The sequence below is a fragment of the Colossoma macropomum genome, unplaced genomic scaffold (genome assembly GCF_904425465.1).
Source record: "Colossoma macropomum unplaced genomic scaffold, Colossoma_macropomum, whole genome shotgun sequence".
Taxonomy (NCBI): Eukaryota; Metazoa; Chordata; class Actinopteri; order Characiformes; family Serrasalmidae; genus Colossoma; species Colossoma macropomum.
The window spans coordinates 14,398,833-14,416,277 of record NW_023494805.1 but is presented as its reverse complement, the minus strand read 5'-3'; the positions used below and the strand labels follow the sequence as shown (position 1 = coordinate 14,416,277).

Here is a 17,445-nt window from a genome sequence, read left to right as displayed (position 1 = left end):
TCAGGTGGGAATATCAGCTCTTTTCCTCCCTTTTTTCTAAGCTAACAGGTTTATAGCAAGGTTAAAACTTGTCAGGATCTTTTACTGAGATGAAATTACTTTTACTAAGCTTTTACTGCTGTATCACATAAGATTCTGCTTCACTTAGTACAGCACAGGAATTGCTCTGCAACTTCCAATTCAACAAGATAATCACACTATAGCAAATTATTACGCCAACACTTTATTAAAAGTAGCGTTCATGGCTACATGACACCTACATAAGCCTTTCATGACAACTGACAGAAACTTACATAAACATTTATAAAGTGAAAAATCCATGGCACTCTTTATTTGAGTAAAAAGTTATTATTTTAACACGAAAATCTCTCAATGCGTTTTAGCATGAGCCTTCATCAGGGAAAGACACTGTACAGCGCATATATATCACTGCTGTCCAAAAAAAAGTATTGAGCTGCCATTTGAGCTGACTTTGATCTTTTAACGTCATTTGTACACAGCAGCTGTCCCTTACATTGTGTGAAAATTTGAAGATAAATGGATCAACAGACACACAAGTTTGTATATATATATATATACACACACACACACACAAACATGCAAACTCCACACAGAAAGGAACCAGGCCACTCGGCCGGAAATCGAACCGATATATATTTATATATATATATATATATATATATATATATATATATATATATATATATGTATATCTTGCCATTGTCCAAAGAAAACCTTGTATCTCCAAAATGACAACTTTACAGGAGAAGGAAAAAAACTACTTTTCTTTTACTGCAAGTCAATGAAACCAGACTTTTTTCCCATGTAATTTTTGGCCATTTCCTTTGGTCCATTCATCATGAGATGTACACACAAGGTATTTTCAAATTATGTCAAAAACTGAAAAACGACAAAAAAGGAGACACAAGGTTCTCTTCTAATAGTAGTGATATACACACACACACACACACATATATATATATATATATGTGTGTGTGTGTGTGTGTGTGTGTGTGTGTGTGTATAGTTTAGAACAATGTGTAAAGTAGGGGTGATTTGACTTGACCTTCATGAAGTTTATGCTTCAAATGCAAGTGGTATGAAGAACAGATCAGATTGGCTCATGATTTGATGTACTCAAGATGCATGTCCAGCACTGCCTGTTCAGATGGAATGACTAATTAAAATGTAAGCTTATTTGTTCTGTTAGTCAGGGCAACTAAAAAACAGAAACTTCAAAAATGATTGTTTTGAAGGTCAATTTTGACAATGTGTATTCAAGTACTTGTTCGGAAATACCAGCGAGTATTCAAAGCCTGCAAAATGCTGTTTGGGCCAATTCTAATGTCAGGACATTTCACAATCTAAGGTTTAGATTTATACAGAAGTTTAAAGAAAGCAAGCCTGTTGGTGGTTTTTCCTCTCTGGGGAGCCATCCCTCCCATCGTAAACGTTTCAAGAGGATGTCCTCTCTGCTTTGGTGATACAGTGCCACCCACTTCACCATCCAGTATGGTATGGAGGATGTGTGGATTACTCAGATAGCAGCAATGATAGTGTTTTCCATTTGATAATGCTCTTCTTTTAAACTAGAATAACCGTCACAGTGTATATGCATAACATTCCAAAAAGACAGTAAAGAGAGAAAGAAAACAGAAACAGGAGTACACGCTTTATGACTGTAAAAGCTACAGAAGGGTATAGTAGAGCTTGCCTTCAACTAGTGTTTTTTCTTTTTCAAAAGGTCAGCTAAGAGAAGTTCTTTGTCCATTTTTTCCCAACAATCCTCCTGCGGCAACATCATTCCATACCAATGGTCATTAATGTCCAGCTTGACCTAGATAGCCAATGAAAATGTTTTCTCTCCCCAAGATCGCTTCCTCCATGTCATGGCAGTATGACAAGCCAAGGTCGCACCAACATCTAGGCGTCTATATAGTACTACAAATCTGAAAACAAGTTCATGAGTTAAGACAGGGAATACTTCTGGAGCTGAAAACAACGCTCAAGGCAGCATCTAATTGCTCTGGCACTGGGGTAAAACTAATAATTGCATAAGAGTTTGAGGGTCTGAGGCAACACAACTGTACATCAAGTCAAAAGAGGCTGTTCCACAGTAACTGGCCAAGTACATTTCTGCCAACACTATCAGAACTATCAACTAACCCTTCTCCTGCAAGCACTCTGTGCTGCTGAACGTAATAAAAAAAAAACAAGAACAAAGCTCGAATTTCGCATTTTATGAAGCTGTTAATGCTTAGCCATGTAAGAATGTATTCACTGAGGCCATTCAATTGGAATTCACACAAATGAAACTATGGCGTGATGACATTAAAACATAATGAGGGTCACAGCTGGCATCCATTTGCTCCAAGTAGGTGGCACTGAAGTTCATGACATCTGCAGCTTGCACTGAATGGCCTTTTGGAAACTACACGAACTGGGACTTTCTTTGGTATGTGCCTTACAAGCCATGTACATGCAATATGGAAGATTGTGTGGCCTAGGCCTACATATGACCCTAATTATGTTTCAAACACATTTTGATATTGGACACCTTTTTGGTGACATCAGGCATCAAGAGGATCATTAAAAGTTCCAACAAGCTAAATGGATGAAAGGGAAAGGTAGGTCAGATTTATTTTCTGATGAGATACGATGGAAAGCATGCCTTCTATGTAGCAGGAACTACAAAGAACCCCAATTAGGCAAAGCAAATAAATGCAATTACAGACTATTAACTTCCCCTCTTTGATTAACACAAGGAAAGTGTCGTTAGCATGGCGAGAGATCATTTTTCACCCAAAAATTCAAAAGCTAAGGCTATGCCTAAAGCCACACCTACACTATGGTGTATACAGGCTTTATCATGCCACATACAAACTTGAGAAAGAAACTGTAAGGCATAGAAACAAAAAGCTAACCGCTAACTTATTTTCAATAAAAGAGAGACTAAAGGGAGCACTAAAAACTAATGTTGTACATTATGACCATATATAAAAGATGTTTGAAACGTTTAATTGCTCTCCATGGAAAATAAATTGTTTGATCTAAATCGCTTTGATTTAAGACTCTGAAGAGCCATAATCCTTATTGAACTGTTTAAGGGTGAAAGACAGAATGCATGCGTGGCTGTATGTCAAAGGAGAGCTGGATGCTATTATGTCCATGGACACAAGGGACAGATTCTTCGGGATGCTTCTAAAACACAATCTAGATGCTGTGAATGTGGGGTACGTCACGCTAGCATGGGCAACATTGATCTGCATTAGGCAAACAAAAGCACATTGATGGTGATCGGAGTGAACTGATGGCTGCTTAGCACCACGGGCGCTTCTATGCGTCAGCTTTTTGTGATGTAAACGTTAGTGCTAGCCAAGCGGCTAAGCTCGCAATGAGGTATTCACATCCATCACGGCTGTGTGCGACCATGCCCCGATTAGATAAGACAGGAGGCTGACTGACGGGCTTAGGAAGCAGCTGGACTGTGAGCAGTCCACTCCCAGGGCTGTGCAGAAGGGCCAGGTCACAGAGATGTCAAACCCAACCCCTGAATGTGCGTCATGCACTTTTCCTCATCTGTGCTTCTACTCTACATTCATATTCACGCAGGACTCATTCTTATGGCAGTGCCAGCAGTGTAAGACTGTAATGTCTGTTGTCACTGAGTCTCTGATATATGCTGGGCAATGGAACTACGAAGTGCTGCAACCTATGAGGTAATAGAAGGCAATATTTAAATGACAATTTTAAGGTTACGGTCTCAGCTGTTGGTTTGACTACATTAATGCAGCGTAAAGTATAAGGTATCATACATAAGATTGCATTAAGATGATTGGCAAAACTGAACAACTAGTGAAAATGACAATGTTGATAAGACAATCATGAATCATCATTGTTATTTTGAAGGTACAATTGTGTCTAATGAGACAAATTCCTAATACATATTAATGTATCTAGGCCTTGTCATGGCAAAACCTTACAGCTGCATTTTCTTTTCATTTTATTATTTTTTTACACCATATAAAAATGCCAGCTAGTTCTCACATTGTGTGAATACTGCACAATGAATGGGCTGACCCATACTTTGAAATTAATTTTTTATTACATTAACGTCGATTAAAATGAATGTTTTTCGTCAGTGATTCTGAAGTGGTTTTTTTCATTTAATGTGGCCAAGAACTGCCTGCTTTGACAGGAAAGGGCCGTTTGACTGACATGCAAAATAACCAATAATAAACGATTGTTTCAGTGTGACATCATAGAGCAGGTGATTTTCAAAACAAGAATAAATAAACCTCAGTATTCAAATAAACATCAGTATTCATCGTCAACATATAGTTGTATGCAAAAGTTTGAACAACCCTAGTCAAATGAATATCCTCAGCAGGAAACTAACTTAAATATACAATGTCCTGCAAATAAATGGAAATGTACAATTTGAAAGTATTTGCTGAGTTTCATATTGGAAACATATTGCAAAACATAAAATATAAAATGAGCCATAAGTTTTGCACAAGAAAGCTAAGAAAGAAGGAAGCTCTTGAAAAACTTTGCAAGATGTGATGCCAAGAACTTCACAAATGCTTTTCAAACCAGAGACTATATCTCATATAAGACTCAGACACAGCATGCAAAGCTTGCAACTGCTTGCTAAAGTTTGTTTCCTGTTAGACAGATAAAACTCGCAACATGAACGTGCAAAGAGCCAATCAGAATGCAAGTCCACATAGTTTCTACAGATATCAGTCACTGTGTTTACATGTAGGAAGAGTGTTTGAGACTGAGACTACCATTTCAGAGATAGAAAATTTCCACAATAATATGCATTTCACCTTGTTTAACATTCAAACACTTACAGAATCTTCAGATTTGTGGCTTCCAGGACCTTCATTCTGGGAATCGTCAGGGAAGTCGTTGTGGCGGCTCAGGGTGAACTCGCGGATGAAGACAGCTTCTCCATCACTAGCCTCTGCCCACACCTTAGGACAGGATTAAACAGAAACATTAATGTATAACTACTGTTATCCCACCTAATTATGCCATTCTCTCTTGGGTGCTATTTGAATGGATACATAGTTTATCACCAATTTAATATTCCATTTTCTAGACATAGATCAAACAAATGAAGCTGAGGAACATGTGCAGGACTACTTCTCTTAGAAAATGGTGAGAACTAGCTAAATAGAGTTTAAATGGAGAAAGAGCACTGAACATAACTATTATGTGTCTGGGGTTCATTAGGTCTTGTCAAATATTCACCCAGTGGCCTTTATGGACCATGAAAACAATGTGAGTTCTCCATTGGGCTAAAACCATCTCTTCTGTCTATCACTACTCAAATGTACCACAAGAACAGTGTATTTTTTCTAGCATTTCATGCACATTAAAATGGATTTTCAGGCTGTTTGCTTGACTAAACGGTTTACGTTATGTGGTTAGCCCCTGTTGCGCAGGGGTCTCCCGTTTGTGTTTACAAAAGCTCCCCATATTAGAAGTCACACCGGGGGAGAGCTTGGACAGGGCCCATTAACAATAGCAATCATTCTCAAGGATGCACAAACTCATGGGCCCCTGCCTCAGCTGCTCTCCTTGGGCCATAAACGCCCCATAATGAGGGAGGTCAACTGTGGGCCTTGGAGGGTCCGTGCCAAGCAGGAGATGGCGGGAGTTACTGGGGGGCCGAGTGGGAAAAAGACAGATCTGAATTGCTGCTAAGCAACGTCTACAAAATATGGGCCACAGAAGTGTGGGAATGCACCCATGAAGCGATGTGAAAAGTGACAAATCAAATATGTGCTAATACCCAAATCTCAGCACTGTCCACCAAATAATCTGGCTGGCAAGGGATCTGTATCAGTACAACAATACATTAGAATCTAGTGGGATGATCCAGAAAGTACATACTGAAGTTGCCATCCCAGTTTGCCAGCATTTCTTTCAATTCTGCTGTCCAAATTGTAATACTGATGGTTTTACATTACATTCTTATTGCGCTCACCTGCACTTTTATGATAATGAGATTTCTGCGGTAACCTTTTCACCTTGAGTTGGAGGAAAGTAATGGAAAAGTTGGCCGTTTTGCCCATGGTGGTAAATTGCAACCAGCATGACTGACACCGGATATCCCATTCCCATTCTGAAACTAAACCAATCCTCTCATGGGATACCTTCCATATCCCAGCATCCAATTTTTTTAATACCATTTGTTAGTGAGCTGTGCAGTGGAAGCAGAATAACCCACACTGTTTAATGTGACATGCTAACAAGTTTGATTCCATCTGTAAATACAGTTGTTGCAGTGAGTTTTATAACATTTGGGCACTGGTGAGTAATTTGTGGTTGAGCAATGTTAGAGGACAATGTAAAACAGAAATAAGTAAACATGAGGCCCACGAACTGCACAAGTAATCCAGAAAAACATGGGAATGTGAATTAAGTCTGTTTCCCCAGGGATCTATAAGATCCTCCCTCTAGTGTTAGAGATGTACAACAGATCTGTCTTAGCAGATATAGGTCTTAAATAATGCTGAATAATATTTCATGACCACACATGACAGAAGTAATCAAAAATGTCACAATAAGACTAAAACCACGTATAATATCTCTAATGCCTGAAGTGACTTAATATCAAGACTGACAGATCATTTACACTAGATGTTGGAATACTGCTGTAAGCTTTGACTGCATTCAACCACATGAGCATTAGTGAGGTCAAGTGCTGATGTTGGATAATTAGTAATTTATCTCGAAGGTATTGGGTGGTGCTCCATCACTCCAGAGAGCAAAGTTCCACTGCTCTACAGCACAATGCTGGGGAGATTTATAACCCTCTAGACTGAGGCAAATAAAGTACTCATTTTAATACTGCTAATACTGCATGAAGTGTGATAAAATATTAAACAAGCAAGCTGACAAAGAGGACAGACCATACTTTTTAAAAAGCTGCTTTCTCTTTAGCAACTAGGGTAAATCTGTTTAGTGATGCTTTCAGGACAATGGCGACAATGAAGAAACCCTCTAATATGCTTTATAACTTGGTCATCAGATTGCAACAGCATAATACTAATTTCCACTAGTGCATCTAGGAGATATCAAATTATGTTAGCATCAAGCTAGCCATGGAGAACATATTTCAATTTTATACATTTGTAAACAAGAACCATTTTACAGTCTCATCTTTAGTAAAGACTTTAATTTAGGCATAAATTAACTTTGCAAGGCCACGCCTCCCATGCACCTACAGTAGCCCGGCCAGTGGCAGTTTGCCACAATATATATAGACACAGTTTTTGTTATGTCTGTGGAACTGGATGAAGGGACAGAAAAAACAATGCCTGTTTAGAAATCCTATTTACAACAGCTAGAATCTGTCGGCGTGGTCTATCTTTCTCTGTGCACTGGGCATCACCCTTAGGATTCCAAACTCTTGATCAGATTTGACCCTTTCCATTTTTTTCCTGGGCAAAATGAATGCCAGCTTAAAACATTGGCCACATTTCACCAATCCAAAGCTTCAGACACCAGTTTTAGTAAACATGGCCACCATAACATAGCCTGGTAATATGTTTGAGTTGCTAATTTTAAATCCATTTGATAGAGCATAGAAAAATGAAATGTTAAGTGGACATAATTCATGTTTGAATAGCAAATACCACAAATTTTGATGAGTATTCTCTAAAGGTTTTCAGAATTTAGAAAGTAATAGTACTTTCAAGTTACCTCATTTGGTTTTAGGCCTGGATTATTACTGCTGTATGTATTTACCATATTCTGGTTTCAGCTCTGTGGCTAAAGGTCTGTATATACTGGCACGTAATTTTATTAGACTGTCTTACTTTAGAGATTTCATTCATATTTACTATTATTTGAACAGGCTGGCTTTGAAAGGGTTCAGATGGTCTTGTGTTGTTATCTCTAAGTGGATGTGCTTGATGGCAAGTATATACATCGTCCACAAAGTCATATTTCATCATATGCTCAATTCTGTCTGACAATTTGTCATTTTCAATGCACAGCCTCTATAAAACAATGCGCATATACATACATTTGACATTTTGTTTTCATATGCAAGGCACCTTATGAACCTGGCTAGTAATTACACTTAAGTTTAGTAGGTTAAAGGTTATCCACAAGGGGGAGCTACAGACACTTGGGTAGCTTTTCTGAGCATCATTAGAAAGAAAGTACTTGCATAAATAGTATTTATGAACACAATTTACGGTTATGGTATGAGGAATATTCATTTCGTCATCTAAGTTGCGGATGACCATAGGCAAGAAAGCAGCATGAGTGCTATGGAAGAGGGGTACTTAGCATCAGTGACGGTGTGGATAGGGCAAGGCAGCAGCGTCCAGTATAAGACTGGACCCCTCTGTTAGAGCGGTGAAAAATGGCACCGCCCTCCCAGTTGGTCGATAACAGGAAAATAAATGGAAATTCCTAACATGTCCTGACTGCACACTACTCCGTGGAATGGGAAAACGAAGTATAGCTCTTTGAAAATCTTTCTATCTGTCTACATCAAAGAGGGTACGGACGAACACAACAAATGCTTGTCAGATGAATATATATGCAACATCAAAAGCTTCTCATAAGGATTTGTGTGCCAGATAACATTTTTGAAGTCATTCAGTCAACCAACAGCATTGGGTGTGTGTGTTATTCTGGCAAATTATCACATTTCAGCAGCACATAACTCCAACTTGCTGTTGAAGGTACAGGCTACAATTGAACATATTCTTGGCTACATGATCGTGTTTAACAACTTCCAAGTGCTGGTCTACTTTATATACCTCATATAGCCTGAGCCCTCAAGCAATTATTGGATCTTATATGATTTATATCCTATATATTAAGGTACATGTAAGACTGATACCCAATGTTCGAGTACATTTTGGAACGGCCCCTATAAAAGGCAGTGACAGGAGTAGGTATAGACATGGAATACAAGATGAAACATCAAGTTGATCAAATGTCCCTGCCATACAGACATCAATAAAGGGTCGGAATGGAATGTAACCTCAATATGCTGCAGCAGAAAATCTATGAAAGATCTATTTGGTCCAATTTTTGAAGCATTTTCAGACATGTTGACACCCAGCTGACATTTTCAGTTCGTGTACTGTGTATGTTGGGTCACAGTCAACCTTGAAACAGTCTCACAAGCCAAACTTCTGCCAATCGGCATAGTCTGGTGCTTTTCGCTACAAAACATGGCCAAGAACCACCTCCCTTTTCAAGAAGATGCTGTTTAACTGACATACAAAACGACCAATCACAGCCCACTGATTTACTGGAGGCGAATGTAAAAATTCCCATGGATATATCTTCCTCCGAAAAGCTAATTTTTCATCACAATGTCCTGCGCAGGCAACTGTTTGCTATTGCTGACTAGAATTTAGCTGAAAAAACAAAACTTTGATAAACAGGATGAAAAAAGTTAGACTGAAGTGCATACACACAGATGTGTGGATAGCCAATCAGAAAGCAACTGACAGAATCCTGATGGCTGTGGCCAGATTTGTGTGCAAACGATATCAGACGCTCAGTTTCTGTGTGGGAGAAGCGTCTATAGCTGAGATTACCTTGAAATGATTTCATGATGGCTTCTTTAGGGCTATCGACAACATATCCCCCCCACTGTTGAGACAGAAAGAGGTGGCGCTTAGCCTCGTCCTGACGACTCCATGGTGCATCCATATCACACCGTCTTTCAATCAATCAACAAGCCTTTATCCAAAAAGAGGGGCTGCCGAGTGAAACCTGGCTGAACTGAAGCCTAATGGAGCACGGCAGCCAAGTCTTCTCCAGAGTGTTTAAGACAAATTTATCAAATTCCCTTCTTCACGTCTTGCTTAAGAAAACAAGTCGGCTGTTAAAATCAGATGTCATGGGGCCTGTACTCCCACTGGACTCAGACGTTAAGTGCTGGCAAGAATCTCAACACCCCTCTTCTCCTTAGACAACAGTGCTCTCCCTGGAAGACTGTGTTCCCTTGATGTGCTTCTGTTATGGCGTCATTTTAGGCCTTCTGTTAATTAACACTGCAAGACATCACTATGGACACATGCACTGCACCAAGACTTATTAATCTGCGCATCTGTAATAAAAGAAATCTATGCCAGACAACATATTAAGCAGATCCTTTATATAAAGCAGCACTATTTCTTGAATATTTTGAGAAAACAATATTACAAGAAAACACCTACACCAAGAATGGCTCTCAACAGGCCTCAAGTCCTAAGAGGGGCCTAAAGGTAACTAGCTAGTACATGACATCAATGGAATACCAAAGGGATATCCTTGCTTAGAATAAGGTCCCACCTAAAGAGGACCACTGAATATGGCCAACTTAGCGAAGGAACATGACCCTCGACACCAAGTGAGAAGATGATGAGTGGTACATGTGTGTGAAAGCAGGCATGTCACAGACAGGGTGGGCTATGGTGTGCCAGTGGCGCTGATTTTCTTCTCCAGCAGGATTGGATTTCAAAGTGTGAGAGCAGTGCGTGGACAGTGAACGGGAAGTGAACCCAGGGCACGACGGGCCTTCAGAAGAACATAATCAACAGTAATAACACCAACCTGATATTATAATTGGTCTTTCCTGGAGGGAGGTGCCAGCTACCAGGCCTGGAGGGAAATGAGAGCGAGGACTACACCTTCTCAGCGCAAGCCCAATGTGGGCTTCTGTTTCATGCATGGCCTCCTTTGATTAATAAGATCCCTTCCACTGTTTTGATAACGGCGCCCTGCTTTCCACCCTGCTCCTGACCGTATGAAATGAAAGAGGAAGAGGTATTTGGCTAATCTACTTTCAAAGGGATCAGTGCAAGATTTCTCTTAACACATGAGCGATGAGGAATGAAGAAACCCTGAGTGATGTCCACTGATGTTCCATTCTCAATTTCGTTTTGGATACTTCTGCTCTTCTTGAGTTCTCTTACACTGCAGCCCTACTCTTGCCGATGTTGGATATCTATCCATAGACAAAACTACCATCTAACTACACCGCTTTTTATACTCATGCTGCGCAAAGACTCACCACAGCTTCATACCATGATGTATAGGATGATTTTCCACATGCAAGCAGGAATATACAGGCCAACATTACAAAAGCCTACCCTCAATATTTACTTGCTACAGAAAAAACAGCCACGGACACCAACGATTAAAGCAGCGATAAAGGTATACATCTCTGGAAAAATGACAGGGTCTTGGCTGGCTTGAGGCAACATTACACCCTTCAGTGTGAAAGTTCTCCTGGTTACAATTTACACTTCAAGCATCACGCCCGAAGAAGGAGGAGCCGCAGCCCTGAGAGGGACCGCACGAAAAACACAAAGGGAGCTCTTTTCATCACTTTCTCTGATTCTTGACACAATGTTTGGTTATTTTGTATTTTTGCTCTTACCACAGGGCCCTTTGATGATGTACCTACGCTTCTCAAAAAAGTTTTGCCTTGGCTGGAGGAAGAACAGAAATCAAGCAAGTGTGGCAAAGTGAGAAGCATACAGTATGTGGAAGGAAAATTAGAAAGGAAAGATCTGCCACACAGTCTTGGATGAAAAGCTAAAGCTGAATTAAGATTCTGTAGATCTCTACAATCCTCCATCACCGCCTGCTATTTCGTAAGGTCTTAAAATAAGTAATCTGTCTCCCTCTCCAGACTAACTGTCTCTGTTAGGAATCATTAATCTTTTTCGTCCCATACCTTTTATAGCAGGCTTCTCTACCTTATGGCCAAGTCATGTAAAACAAGCCTGTGTATGATCTGAGGATGCCTTGCATGGTGCCAGTCTGTCCTAGGACAAAAGCAACTTGTGACGCCGTTGAATTTTTCGCCTCTTATGGAAAGATGAAGCCATCTCATCTTGACACAGCCTGAGCAGGGAGGTGGGCACTTGAAGCGATGATGACTTGCACTTCTATTGCTCTCCAGACCACGAGCACCTCACAGCTCGTTCGTCTTCCGCTGTTTACTGGTCAGCATTCCTGAAGGGCTTCCGCACTGTAAACTATGTCTGCCCCACAGTTCCTCCTAACACTTGCACTTGAAGTATTTGATTTAGATGGTCATACTGGGCAGTGGCTCTTGCTATGCTTAAAGCTGACATATGTGTACCCCTATTTGTCTTGGTATCGACTTGACCTCAAGTGTGATTTAACATCGTTTACATGTAAATCAGTATTGTGCAAAAACTTAGGGACTATTCCTCAAGTCAAAATGGCCATTAAATACAAGCTACTGATTTTTCAGGAGATACGAGATCAAATATAAGATAATCCACTTGCATAAGGAAGGAGAAAGTCAAAGGAAAATGCATGAAAAAAATGTGACTGTCCAAAACTGGTCCAAAATCTGATAAACAGTACTTTCATCTTTGAGAGAAAATCCAGCTCAGCTCTTGCTTCAAATCTAAAAAAAATCCACAGGTGTTTCTGTCCATCCTTCCACTGTGACAACTCAGAGGTGGGTCGGAAACGGATGTGTAGCTGTCAATTAGATGTTACTGAGAAAAGGAAATAGCCATAAAAGAAGAACCTCTGCAAATCAAAGAAGCTGCTGGTGTTCTCAAAACAATGGACTGGCTGAGTCCAGACCTCAGCATTACTGAATGTGTGATTACTTGAATTGTGAGAAGCAGGAAACGCAACTAACTTTCGAGACTCAACTTTTGAGGAGTGGGGAAAAATATCCTTGTGGATTTCTACATACTGAAAAAACTACATTACATTTAGCTGTTGAGTTTTCTGTGTAACTGTCTGTTAAATCCTGCTTTTTTCCCTAACACTGAAAAATGAATGTACTTGTACTCAATAGCCTTAATAACCTTCCACATACACATATACCACTGTCACTGTGCATGCTCTGATTACATTGCCCGGGATTTTATTAGCAGAGCTATTGTACCTTTAATGCAGAGGTAACATCTACCCTAAAGGCAGTTCCACAGAACCTGGTTAAAATATAACAGCTTGTGGACTCCGTTTTTTCTTTTGCACTGATATTAGCTGATAGGATGTTATATTTTAATGAATTTTGCAAGTCAAAAAGGTCAGAAACGAAAAAATAGGCTATCAGGTCTGAAGACTAAGAGAACACTAAGAGCACTAGAGACAGTGTTACTATCAGATCTTTATCATTCAACAGCAAACCCCCGGATTGTTTATTTTTTTACTAAACACATGATCTAATTTAAGTCCTAAAGAAAAGCACTAGCAAACACTAGGCTATAAATAGGTTAAAATGACCGGTTTGATCAGTTTGCACTTACGCACACCAGTAGCTACAAGGAAGCTGGCACAAATATATTCTAGGGTTGGACTTCAATCACAATAGTGCAATGATACTGATGTCAGTCCACTGAGGCAGAGAGTAGTGTTTTGTGCACTTTCACAGCATTAGATTTGAAGATCTGAGCAATAGACTTAAGTGTCATAGCAGGCAAAGGAAGAAAATGAACGATATAAATTGGAATTCAACAGATCGGGGAAAGAGGAGGAATCCTAAAGATGATACAGAAGAGCCTGAGGAAAGATTGGGTGGCCAGGAAGACCGAAAAGAGCTACAGAATAGAGAGCTTCAGCCACACAAGCAAGTCCAGAGAGAGCCATCAAAAGACTTGCTCGAAGATTTCGGACGAAAGCAAGGTCCCAAACTAAAGCTAGGTAAAAACTCCATTAATGTATTATAGTGAGAGTTCTTTAGCTTTAAGCATACAGTTGGCAAAAGAAGGAAATAGAAAAAATGCTAGGAAAAATGCACAGTAGGTTAGATTTAAAGTCTATCAAGTTCTCAAACATAGCTTATAAACAGAAGGTGCTCTATTTAACATTTTCTCAGTCAGTTGTTAATAAAACAAGCTAAATGTCTAGCGAGAAAATCGGCTATTATCACACTTTCTCATTTGGTCAGTGCACTCTTTGTTCAACAAAAAAGCTAATCTGCCCCGGTGCAATACTGGAGCAAATCCTCTCAAGACAACAAGAACTACAGCAAGTTACTTTAAGGGGCCTTTCAGTAAAAGGAACAAAACACATAATTAAGTCTGTATTAATGAATCTTTCATGCATAGTGGTGGGATGCTTATGCTTCTCTTGTTTATGTGTGTTTTTTTGCTATACCTTTCAGAAATGCTGCGTGATTGAGATTTCTGAAAGAATGGATAACGTTCATGCTGGAAGCTTTGGAAGAGCTTTTTCTTATTCCGCATCTGTCCTACAGCAGACCAACCACTTCAACTTGACTTCATGCATAAATTCAGAGAGTCTGGTCCACAGCTTTACGACAGAAACTGCAATGGAATGGGTCCAAATCATCTTGATTGAATACTGAAAATACATGAAGTCCAAGCAAATTCAATTCATGTTCTGTCTAAACACTGGATTTTACTCTTTGGAACACTCAACAGCTCATACACATGGTGGTAAAAGAAGAAAACTGATGCTTAGAAAGGTACACCTGTACCTGAAGAAAAGGAGGCATGATGTTATGGACTTCTCTGCAAGTGGGAATTTACTCTTGAATGGTATAAATGTTTTAAGAAGAAACTTGTGTCATGAAATTGTGAAACGTTTAATTAGAAATTAACATACAGTTCTTTGGGCTTTGAGGCAAAACTGTGAGTGATATTATGTAGCACTGAGAGATAGTTTAACATAGCACGTGCCAAACAACAAATGTAAGCCAGCCGTTAGCGTGCCGTGATCGCTTCACATCTTTATTTGCTAGCTTTTATGATTATCTAACTGTATCTTTAAAAGAAAGACATGGACATATGGCATTAAATTTGCATAAGACAGTAAACTACTAGAGATGCACGATGATAATGGAATTATATTGGTATTAGCCGATATTTGCTTTAAAAAAAACAGTTATCAGCCAGATGATATTTCAAACCAATTTTGGTTAATGTATTTATTTTACTCCTGAGGAGCAGAATATGTAGGTGATGCTGGGTGGTTGTGCCAAAATGTCTGCATTTTATTTATTTTACTGCATTTAAAACCTTCTGAAAATACATGTATATGCATGTTCTCTGTAACGTTAAACCAGGTGAATTTAGTCCTAATCACTACATTTTTAAATGTTTTGTATTGTTTTCAGCATCGGCAGACATGTATGTGGAAAATATTGGATATCTGCACTGGCCCAGAATTTCCATTATTAGCGCATCCCTATGTAGATTCCAATGTGAGATGTGTAGGCTATGAGCCAGAACTTAATTAATTATTTAAAATGAATGAATTAAAATAAAACACAGCTAATCAGTCCAAATGGTTGCCAATCCACCGGCATCGATCCTGCAGATCCTCAGTTCGAGCTTACTGCCCTCACTTGCTCTGAATCATCTTAACTTTATTTGAAACAAATAATGAATTGGTTTCAAGCATAAGTGAGCCATCTGAGAGAACTATCAGCACTAATATATTATATTATATTAAATGAATCAAAGCTAAACTCCTTTGGGGGATGGCTGAACTGACAGTCTTCTTAGTAGTGGACATGTTCATGAGTGATAAGCTTGGTGGCAAGTTACAAACATACCATGAACTGAAAACCACACAGCTGCCCACTTTATAGTCATATTCACATGATTTTTTTAGTGGGATATGGCAAATTGTTTGCAGTGAGATTATGGAGGCAGCAGTGGACTGAAGCAGGTGATAAGTACCATAATAATGTTGAGAATTTTTATGACTTTATGACATTTACAAAAGTGTTTTTTTTGTCATGAAACATATGAACAGAGGAATTACATGAAGAAAACTGCCAACCAGTAACAGCCAGGAACAGTGTGAATTCAATAAAAATTACAAGTCTATGAGTCTTTTCCCATATGTCTTGTCCTTATTAAGATTGTGAATATTTTGTGAATGTATTTTAAATATGTTACCTTTTTTTAGGAATTGTAATGGAATATGTTACTGAATACAGTTATGACGGTGTATTCAGTATTCAGCAATAAACACGTTTTCAAAGTATTCTGCCCAACACTGTCTATCCATGGACTTTAAAGCCAAACTGCATCACTATATCTGAAGTCAAACTGTATTTCTCTGTTAGCTTCTTAAATATAATGGTGACACTTTATTTTGAGCCGTCCTTTTTAGATGAAACAAACACTCAACAGACTCTCAGTAACATGTCAAAAACATATGAAGGTTAGGATTAGGTTTTGGGTTGAGGTTAAGGTTAGTATTAGGGCCAAATTTAGGGTTAGGTTTTGCGTAATGGAAGTAACATATTAACAATACATCTACTTAATGTAAGTAAAGTATCAACAGTACATCTTCAAGATATTTACTTTAATGTATTCAGATGCTTCACTACTGCTGCTTCACTAATATGTTGTTGATGTATTACTGAAAATCTGTTAAGAGTTTATTAATCATCTGCAAAGGACCCCTCCAAATAAAGTGTTACCAATATAACTACTCAACACTTTTCAGCTTTATAATGAGAATATAACTGTCTAGCCTTCTTCTAAAATTAACAGCTTATGAGAACCTCATTACTTACCACCATAAACTAATCACTCACATCCCCTGACTGTGCAAGTCCATGAACCAAAACAAGAGGGACCCCCTCATCCTACTATGAAGAGATTTATCTATGGAGTTTTGCCAGCCTCTCAGCACCACAGTCTCCTGGGTTAGGTCTGCCTCCCTGATTGCCACGTGTGACTGCACACTTCCTGCGTTTGACAGGAGTGACGGAGCGCAGAGCAGAGGCCGTGTGGCTGCTCCTCCTCTGAGCCACAACGCGTCACGCTTCAGTCAAGTCGACACTAAGATGGAAGCCATAATGCTCAAACTGGTCCCAGTATTCAAACCTCATTGCTATTAGGTTTAATAAGGTCTGTAGGCTTTACTGCACCATCAGAATGTCTCAAGTACTCAACCTATTTATGCAGTGGGAAAGTATGATTAACGTGGCCATAATTTGCTCTTATTAAGTAAAACAGTTTAACATGTTGCCTATTTCAATGAATAAATGAGAAGAAAATCATCATCTGAAATAGCCAAAAATTTGTAGACCTGTGTCCCTAAATATCATCTTGAGCAAGAAAATTGATGTATATGGTTGTATGCAATTATCTGTTGATGTTCTAAGTGAAAATAAGTTAACACATCCTCTACAGAAAACATTTTAATGCCCAAATAACTGTTTATTTAATTTGCATATGCAAAAGTTATGGTACATTTTATATTTTTTGTTTTTTTTTTCCAATATGTTAAACTCAGCCAGATAGTGGATAAATATAGCCTATGTTGTTCAAGCTGTGGTTGATCCTGGCTCCCTTTCCTTTAAAAATGTAGTTTGCATGACCACACAATCCAGTCAAACTTGCTCTTCACACGAAATACCCACCAGCGACCAATTAAGAGGGATTTGTGTAGCACGCATTTGGTGTAGATAGTGTGCTTTCAGCATTT

The 17,445-nt window shown here is 39.0% G+C and overlaps 1 protein-coding gene across 1 annotated transcript in view; it reads right to left on the bottom strand.

Annotated features, from left to right (window-relative positions):
- LOC118825786 (ADAMTS-like protein 1) overlaps positions 1 to 17,445 on the bottom strand; it is a 174,800-nt gene that overhangs the window by 106,469 nt on the left and 50,886 nt on the right. Inside the window, 1 exon segment of the mRNA XM_036596606.1 lies at positions 4,860 to 4,982. Within this exon segment, the coding sequence (XP_036452499.1) occupies positions 4,860 to 4,982 (123 nt within the window).